At 42.9% G+C, this 8,809-nt stretch overlaps 1 protein-coding gene across 1 annotated transcript; it reads left to right on the forward strand.

Moving 5' to 3' along the window:
• The first annotated feature begins 1,275 nt into the window (after positions 1-1,275).
• LOC123428051 lies at positions 1,276-8,588 on the forward strand. Its single transcript, XM_045112214.1, has 11 exons — positions 1,276-1,980; positions 2,804-3,138; positions 3,971-4,045; positions 4,190-4,292; positions 5,004-5,092; positions 5,947-6,058; positions 6,466-6,519; positions 6,637-6,685; positions 7,431-7,534; positions 7,641-7,756; positions 7,968-8,588. The coding sequence occupies exons 1-11, from the start codon at positions 1,567-1,569 to the stop codon at positions 8,296-8,298; spliced, it is 1,782 nt and encodes a 593-aa protein (XP_044968149.1). The 5' UTR covers positions 1,276-1,566; the 3' UTR covers positions 8,299-8,588.
• Positions 8,589-8,809: the final 221 nt, after the last annotated feature.

The raw sequence follows: 8,809 nt of genomic DNA on the forward strand, positions 1-8,809 counted from the left end.
CCTCACCTTCAACTGCCCCCGCACCTTCATCTGCCCCGCCTCGCCCCCTCTCTCTCCCCTCACCTTCAACTGTCCCCGCACCTTCAGCTGCCCCGCCTCGCCCTCCTCTCTCTCCTCCGCGACCTTGCAACTGGGGAGGGGTGCGAGGCCAGCGGCGAGGGGGGGGGCGCTCGCCGACGGGGCGTAGGAGGGATGTAGAGTGGGAAGCTCTCCGCTCGGGGCTAGATAAAGCAATGCGCGCGGAGGCTCGTCGGGGCTCGACGCGGAGGCCACTGGTCGCGGGAGACGACACCGCGGCGGCCAGGAGCGGCGGGTGAATCTAGACGGAATCGCGCGTGGGCATGCCGAATGTTTTTTTTCTCTCGTCTGATGCAGCCTATCAAACACAGTCCTAGATTAACATGCGTCAATACATACACTGCTATCAAACAACCACAGTTGCATGTACTAAGCATGTATAGACTAAGCATTGCTCAAATGAAAACAATTATGCTAGGATAGAAACAACTACCAAACACATCTATAAGCATCTACGATTATACCGTGGTACAAAAAACTTTCGATACGAGGCTGCCCCGAACATTTAACTTTTCTTTTACGTATGCCTCATGGATCTGCGAGAAAAAAGCTGCTGAAACTTGCAGTTTGAAAATTTTAAAGAGTGTGCATGTGTTTTTTGAGAAACAGGAGTGCGCCAATTAGGCTGCTGGTCCGGTTGTTCGATTATAAGAGCAACTTCAACGGACAGATCTAGACGGACGATGATTTTGTGCGCTTTTCGTCCGTTTAGGTTCCCCGCAGGCTTGTCCATGTCCGTCTTTTAAAATGGGTCAACACATGCATCCAACAGAAAGCAAGTGAGCAACATCACTATGACAATATAATAATGGAAGAAATGTGGAACGGAGGGGCAGCGAATTAAACAAAAGCAGACAGAGGTGGCCGTGTGACTGTGTGACAAGTGGGTCAGGCCGACCACATGCGGAAACTGAGAGGGCTCACACGTCCGCGCCGACCCATCTCAGTCCTAAATTTGAGCCGAAAATGGATCGGTACGGACGCATTTTACCAATGTATCTGCGTGTTGGACTATCATTTTTATCTGCGTGAATCCAAACAGACGACTACAAACGAAATAGATCGTTCCATTGAAGTTGCTCTAACCACATTGCTCGGTAATTCTTCTAGGGCCGTCATTCTCTTATTTTATTTTATTAAGGAGTGTGTGTGAGACGTTGGGAAAGACGAGCTCCTCCAGAGTCCAGAGACTGGGAATCGCGTTGAGGGAAATTACTGCCTCCTGCCACCGCAACCCTACAGACTCCGTGCCCGTCCGACCCGTCGTCTCCGCCCCCCCTCCACAGCCCCCAACCCTACCGCCACGGGCAACCCTCCCCCCGCCGCCGTCGCCAACAACCTCCTCCACCGCGAATCGACCTCCGTCTCCGTCCTCCTCCGCCGCGCCCCACTTATCCGCCCGCCATCCCCGACGGCCGGAGCACGCAGGCTGCGCCGCTTCCCTGCTTCTCCCACCATCGCTCCTTGTCCCAGGGCAGAAGCTCAAAGATGGGAAGGGGCGACGGGGAGAAGGAAGCGAAGCGCCGACGACGCGGCCGCAGCAGCAAGAGATCGCGCCACGCCACGCCCTCCTCGGACTCCGATTCTTCCCCTTCCTCGGCCTCCTCCTCTCCGAGCCGCAGCCCTGGGCCCCGGAGTCGCAGCGGCAGCAAGCCCGAGAAGTCGTCCTCGTCTCGTCGCCGCCGCCATCACCGCAAGAGCAGCGGCCGCTCACGCAGTTCCCGTGACGACGATAGGCGTCGTCACCGGCGGAGGCGCCGGGATGAGCGTGCCCGTCACGGCAGCGATGCCAGCGACCTGTCGGGGTCGGGCTCAGATGATTCAGGTTGGATGGAGGAGGCGCAGGAAATCGTCCGTGGCATTCTCAGTGAGTTCCCTGCCATCACCAGCGAGCTTCGTCAGGTAAGGCCTTCTGTAATTCGATTCAACTTCTCCGACAAGAATTTTCGCTGTTATATGTTGCCTGACTCTGGATCTGCACAATTGCACTGCGAGAGAAGTTTAATTCAGTTTGTTTGGACGACACAGTTGCCTATCTGACATGAAAACTCTAGCCATTACAGTTGAAGTGGGTAAATTGTTGTTATGTTCTAATTATGGTGATGTTTAGAGGCGAAATATTGCAGTGTGTTAAATTTGTAAAAGATAATATATTTCAGGATATTACAGTGTTAAACAATTCGTATATGCAATGTGCATCATTTGAATGACATGCCTATATTTTAGCAAGGTGTCAAACTTGGTTCTTGATTTTACTCGTGCGCCGCACTCAGTCAAAGTTTTAAGTCAAGTCACTACCCAACCAGTTTGGGTGACTCATGGACTGGTTGATAACTAGTCAGTTGACTAGTTGCCAAAGTCAACCACTAGTTAAACCAGCTAGTAGGCACTTGTACAGTCACAATTTCACAGCAAAAATTAACAATGGAAAGCATTTCCAATGGGTATGAGCTCACAATACTACACACACAATTTCTGTTGTTCATGTCCACTTCTCTTCTATAAATTTGGACTTTTGGATTTTACTCGGCTGTTGCCTTTGCTGCTCGCTGCTGTCGTTACCAGTTGCACTGGGTAGGAGAGAGGAGAGTACGAGGAAAGGGAGAGAGAGGGAGGGAGGGATATATATTTTTGTCTTACTTCCCTTTAGTTTTTCTTTTTCATCCTATTGGCTGTCCTTTCCCCATGGAACAATAAATCACTTGTGACTTTTGTTGTCTTGCAGCTTCTCCAAATGATAGATAGTGGTGAAGGCATTGATATTTCTGGTATTTCTGACAAGCCATTGGTAAAGCGGTTGAAGAAACTTTTCAGATCCCTGAAATTGAAAGAAAGTGCAAATGGAGCTTACTTGCTGGCACCAAAAGGTGTTCCTACCCTTGATGTTGTTGGACCAGTATTAGAAGGAAGCGCCAAACTTGGAAATGATCCAAATGAAACTGTGGCATCACGAAATAGACAACAAGTACCGTCGCCTAACTTTGACGTACAAAATAAGGATGACATTCCTCCTGAAGATGGAGGAAAAGTTGATCGGGAAGAGGACACCCCTATAAAGAGGTAGTGCCTTTGTGCCAGAATTGCTCAATTAGGGGTTTGGTTGTAGGCCTAGCAATGGCACACTTCGCCACATTTTTGCCAAACTTGCCTAAGGTTAGTTTAATAAAATTAGAGCCACAAGTTGGCAAGCCTAAGGCAATTTTGCCACATTTTTTGAGTGTATGTGATGTGTGACCGTAGTGTGGCAAAAAGCAACTTGCCTAAGATGTGGCTTGAGCCAAACATGAAACACCCACCTAAGTTGGTCAAACTTGCCTAACATTAGGTGTGGCAATCTTAGGCAACCTTAATCGCAAACCAAACAGGCCAAAATATTGTTCTTGGTTATAGCTGACTTCTTTTGTCACGATTACTCTGCTAGAAAGTATTTGTTCTTTTGGCTAGACTTGATAAATTTGCCGGTTTGGTCTATCCTGAACTAGGCTGGGTAAATTGTCTGTAATTTAAAGTCAGGTTATCGTTTGTACCCTAGTGGCACTAGCAAAGGGCAGTGGGGTTTGTTTTATAATGCGCTGATGTGCATGTGTACTTCCGTATACTGGTTATTGGTGTCTGTTCTCTATGATAATTAGCCATGTGCCTTGTTTTCAGCATATCAGGAATTCAGGATCCTCTTTCTTGTTGTTTCTTAATTCTTGCCGTTTGTCTTCTTGCACAAAACATGTTGGAATGTTGGAATTCCTGATTTCTAGATTAGGCATTTACTGAGTGCTTAATGGAGTAGATCGCTCTTTTGAATTACTTATTTTCCAGTCATGTGTTATTTTCAACGCATTAAGATGCTAATTAATCATTACTCAGTTATTGTCCAACATGGTTTTGTTGCATGCAGGGTAATTGGTCCTGCAATGCCATCACGTGAATTACTAGCTGCAGCAGCTGAAATGACAGAGGCTCTTAGGTGCCGGTAAGATTTTGTTTCATGACCTTGTGATTTGTTACTCAGTCAAGAGTTGACCACGCAGGACCTGAAGAGTTGCATCGTGCAGTGAGTAATCATTCAGCACGGTTTTATTTTCTTAAAGAGTAACTATATTTTATCTATCTACAGGGATGCTGAATTGGAAGCTGATGATGGTTTTCTTATAGGTCCTCCACCACCAGCCATGGTCGCTGAAGCTGCATCTGCAAATGAAGCTGAGCGATTTGAAGAGGTACACTTTCAGCGACATTTCCATTTTCACAAAATCTCATCCAATGTTTTCAGTACAAAATGTACCTTTCTACTTTGAAGTCCCTCCCTGTCAATGCAGCATTCTCCAGTTATTGTGAGGCCTACAATGTTTCCTGATTCATATAGTTGATTATTTGCGTTCAGCTTACACAATTGTCTTAGGTCCTCTCATCATGCCAGACCCTTAGCCTTGTAGCAGACATCATAAATTTGCTATATGGCCATTCTGTCAGAAATATGTGCACCATCATTATACCTGCTAGGCTAGTTCTTGCTATGTCTTTATTACGTCTTACCGCAGCACCTTGGGTAGTCTTACACTCTTACCAATTGTTTGCTATGCCTTTTGTTTATTTAGTTTGCTACTGGCAGCATTCATACAATCTATTTGTCTGTGAACATTATGTGAGGTTATTTGTCTGTGACACTGACAAAAATATTCAGGAACATGTCTTTAATTGTTATCGGCATCCCAGTTTTTCTGTTCTAGTGTAGTTGTTTGGAGACCTAATCATAGGCTTGTATATTATACCTAGGATTCTGCATGTTTGGCTGGCTTTGGATAAATTTTAGTGGATTGTAAATGATTTTTTTGGGGTCATATACTTGAGGCTGTTTCCTATAACATACCTGTCTTCATTTGCCATGCACCCTTAACTTTTGTTATTAATTTTCATGGAATTGGGTGTAGGTTACTCGAATATTGGGTGCTGATGCAGATGCACTCTATGATGTTCTGGGCATAAATTGGAAGATGTCGCCTGATAACATCAAGAAAAGGTGGTTATTTGTGTACATTCCATGTTTATTATACACATTAATATGTGATATACCTGTATGTAGATAGTCATTACAAAATTACGTTGTTGATTAAGGTTTTTCACAATAGTTGTAAATGACGCAGACCTCACCTTCTGTCGAGAATAATGAAAATGTGTAGGATATTAATCTATTATGGTATTTCATGATGGCAAATATAATAAGTTTGACGTTCTACTGTCTTGTAACTTTTCTACATATCTGATTCATCTCTGTCATGAAATGAGCCCATGTCATCATAGAGTTAAGAACGTGCCGAACAAAACAAATGAAAACGTCTATGGAGGTCCAATTCCCAATAATTTACTACTCACATTCAATATATCTTAAGGATAATTGTCCATGGTATATTGTTACAATCCTATGGAGATCTGTTGGGGTCTTAAGTTTAATAACTTGCCCTTTGTTTTGGGAGTAGGCAAACAGCAGACAGAATCCAACCTAGTACATGCTTAGATCGTTTACTTTTGAAACAAAACTTCTATGATGTCTTGCAAAATAAACTTCTGGCAGAATGCATGAATATCCAAGTTTCATAATTTGAATGGTGTCTTCCTTCACGGTTATTATCTGTCAAGATGTTTGATACTTTGCCCTGAAGTTACTGTGCATCTTATACTTCACTGAAGTCTGTGACCCCCTGTTTAAAATGCCTGAAGTTGAGCTGCTAATTGATGATCTTTCATATTAAGAATCAGTTACCCTGAAGTATTCATCCTGTCTTCTGTATTGAGCAAGCAGATTGATTGATCTACTCTGTTTGTGTTACCTTGTTATTTGTCAGCCTGATCAATCATTCTTATCTTGTATTATAGGTATTGGAAGCTATCTCTTTTAGTGCATCCGGACAAGTGCCCTCATCCTTCAGCACAGGAGGCTTTTGTGAAATTGAACAATGCTTTTAAAGACTTACAAGACCCTCAAAAGGTACGTCCGTGTACATGTCTTGAATATCATATGATTTGCGAAATGTCCCAATTATTTTAAATAGCTATCCATTTGCTTTATGAAAAATAATAAATTAAGTGTTTCGATGGGTTGGGATAAAATAGTAGCTGGAATGAGTTTCTGATTTTAAACAACAGAAAATATTATATATTTGCCAAGGAGAAAATATTGTTGTATGATGTGGCATGCTCAAATTGCATTATATTCTTGGATAGGGCATCACTCCACCTACAAATTGACTATTTAGCTACAACACAGATTTAATATTGTGGAAGGACTTATGACCTTTTCTTGATTTTGGCTTGCTAATGATCTGAAGTACTATTCAGCTTTCTTTTTTCCTTCTCAACTGATATTTTGTGCTGACTACCTGTTATTGACCGCAGAGAGGCGCAATAGATGAGAAGATACAAAAGAAAGAAGAGATGGAACAATTCGAGGTAACTTACGCTACATATTGATTTGTCAAGGTCACCTTTGTAGTGGTTAGCACGACAGACAATACTACTCTCAGTCGAATGAATCCTGATGTTTACCCCTTTTCGGTATTTTTGTAGGTTGAGCTTAAAGCAATGCGTGAGGCTGCAGAATGGAGACGATTACAAGGTACTATGAATAGCAACAATGTTAAAACTCATAAATATGCTAATGTAGGAAAAATGATGGGCGTTGCAGCAAGCACAATAACTATTTTGTTTTCAGTCGATGCATATTTTAGAGAAAAATCCTTATATGCTGTTCTAGCTTTGGAATCGTATTCTGGGCATGAATGACAGAGAACTGCTCTTTGTTATTGTGGTGGTGTAGAGAGCAAAATTGATTTTTAAAGCTGGGTTTGATTGACCATGTGGTCCTTATCATAATTATTTGGTTTTTGTGCTTAAACCTTCCTATTATAGATAGATATTCTATTTCAGGTGCGTTTGTATTTTTTCAGCATTTATTTGTAGTAATTACATTTAATGTAATTTGGGGATAGCAGATAATTGTAAAAATTGAAGAATAGAACATGATATCAATATGGTATCGTGTGGACATGGATTTTTTGCCCCTGAGCATCTACGCACCCTGATGAACTGTAAAATCCGAAAACATAGTAAAAAACAAAAAGAAATCTGAATTTCTTGACGACTAGCATGGTTGAGTGCCCAGACCACCATGAATGGCATTCCTTCACGAAGATTTGCACGCAGGCAGAACACTAAGCAACGTTTGTTGCCAAAAAAATATTCAGATTTTTTGAATTTGTTTTACTATTTTTTTTCCTACGGATTTTACCTTTCACGTTGGTTGCGTTTGTGCTCGGGAGCAGAGTAGCACTTTCGGTATCTTAATAGCTATTTGTTCTTAGGTATATCTCTTGAGGGCGATGAAGAACTTTTGGCAGTTCCGAAACAGCCAGAGGCACCACCTACACGCGATGAATGGATGACTACATTGCCACCTGAAAGAAAAGTAAATGATTATAATATATCTCCTTAATTCATTGTTTACCTACGCTCTAAATAGGAAAAAGGTACTCGCATTACATGTTTGTATCTAATAATACCTTGTTTCACAGGCAGGAGTACCAATGCATTCAACTACGGCCTTTAGCATGAATGGCAAAGAAGGACGTGGTGACACAAGTGCATGGACAGATAGTCCTCTTGATAGAGCCCAGAAAGCACAACAAAAGTATGATTCTGCCTTTGTTGTTTTTCCTCTTTGTTACACTATCAAGCAGTATGTTCTGTACCAGCAAGTATGACCAGAGTACTGGTACAGAGTGGCTTTCTTACAAAAACCAGTAGTTTTTGGCGACATTTTTATTTGTCATTACTTGACATGCTAATACATAAAAATAACGATGTACTGCTGCTGATAGTGTTAATGCTGTTTGTTGCAGCTACTTAGAAGCCTACAACAAAGCAAAGGCAATTGCAGATGGACATGAAGAGAAGGGCAAAAGCTCAGATGCTTCTCTTGTGGATAAATACAACTCCTCCAAGCGGTCAGTATCTCTCGTGCAGAAGCATCGAGAAAGCAAAAAGGAGAAAAAGAAGCAGAAGCAACAGCGAGGGAAGGAAGAATGGGAGGAGAACCACCCATGGAAGCCGTGGGATCGTGAGAAAGATTTAACTGCCGGGCGGCAAAATGTCGCTTTGGATCCAGAGAACACGGCACAAGGGTTGTCGTCCCGTTTCTCATCCGGAGCTGTGCAGAGGAACTTCCTGTGAGGAATTTGAGTCTGACTGCTCGAGGCATGCCAAGGGAGAGCATGGCCTAATTGGCGGCCAGTACCGCCGGATGTCGAAATTGCTAGGGGCACAGAAACCATAGAGAATGTGAGGTTTGTGACATTGCTAGTTTGCATGTTGTTTTCTGGAGAGAGCTGAAGTTATCTGAGACATGTAAAAAAAGGGTTTTTCTTGTGAGTTGTTTCATACTGTGTAACACAGCTCCAGGTAGGTCTTCGTACCTGGCTCATTTTTACTGAATGCGAAGGCCAATGCTTTGAGACTTAAAATGATGGAATAATGCTGTATACTATCCTGCTATGCTACCAGTCATTGGCTGATCATGCTAGCCTACCGATACTTATTGCAAGTACAATGAGCTTTTGCAAGTGAAAGGTGTCTTGCAAGTTTGCTGTTTAGTTCATTTGTAAGCGCATCTTTTAGTGTTTATGGATAGATCAATTAACTCATAAGCCCATTCTGCACCAAAGTAATAAACTCACAAATGTTT

This window comes from Hordeum vulgare, chromosome 2H, assembly GCF_904849725.1.
Source record: "Hordeum vulgare subsp. vulgare chromosome 2H, MorexV3_pseudomolecules_assembly, whole genome shotgun sequence".
Lineage (NCBI taxonomy): Eukaryota > Viridiplantae > Streptophyta > Magnoliopsida > Poales > Poaceae > Hordeum > Hordeum vulgare.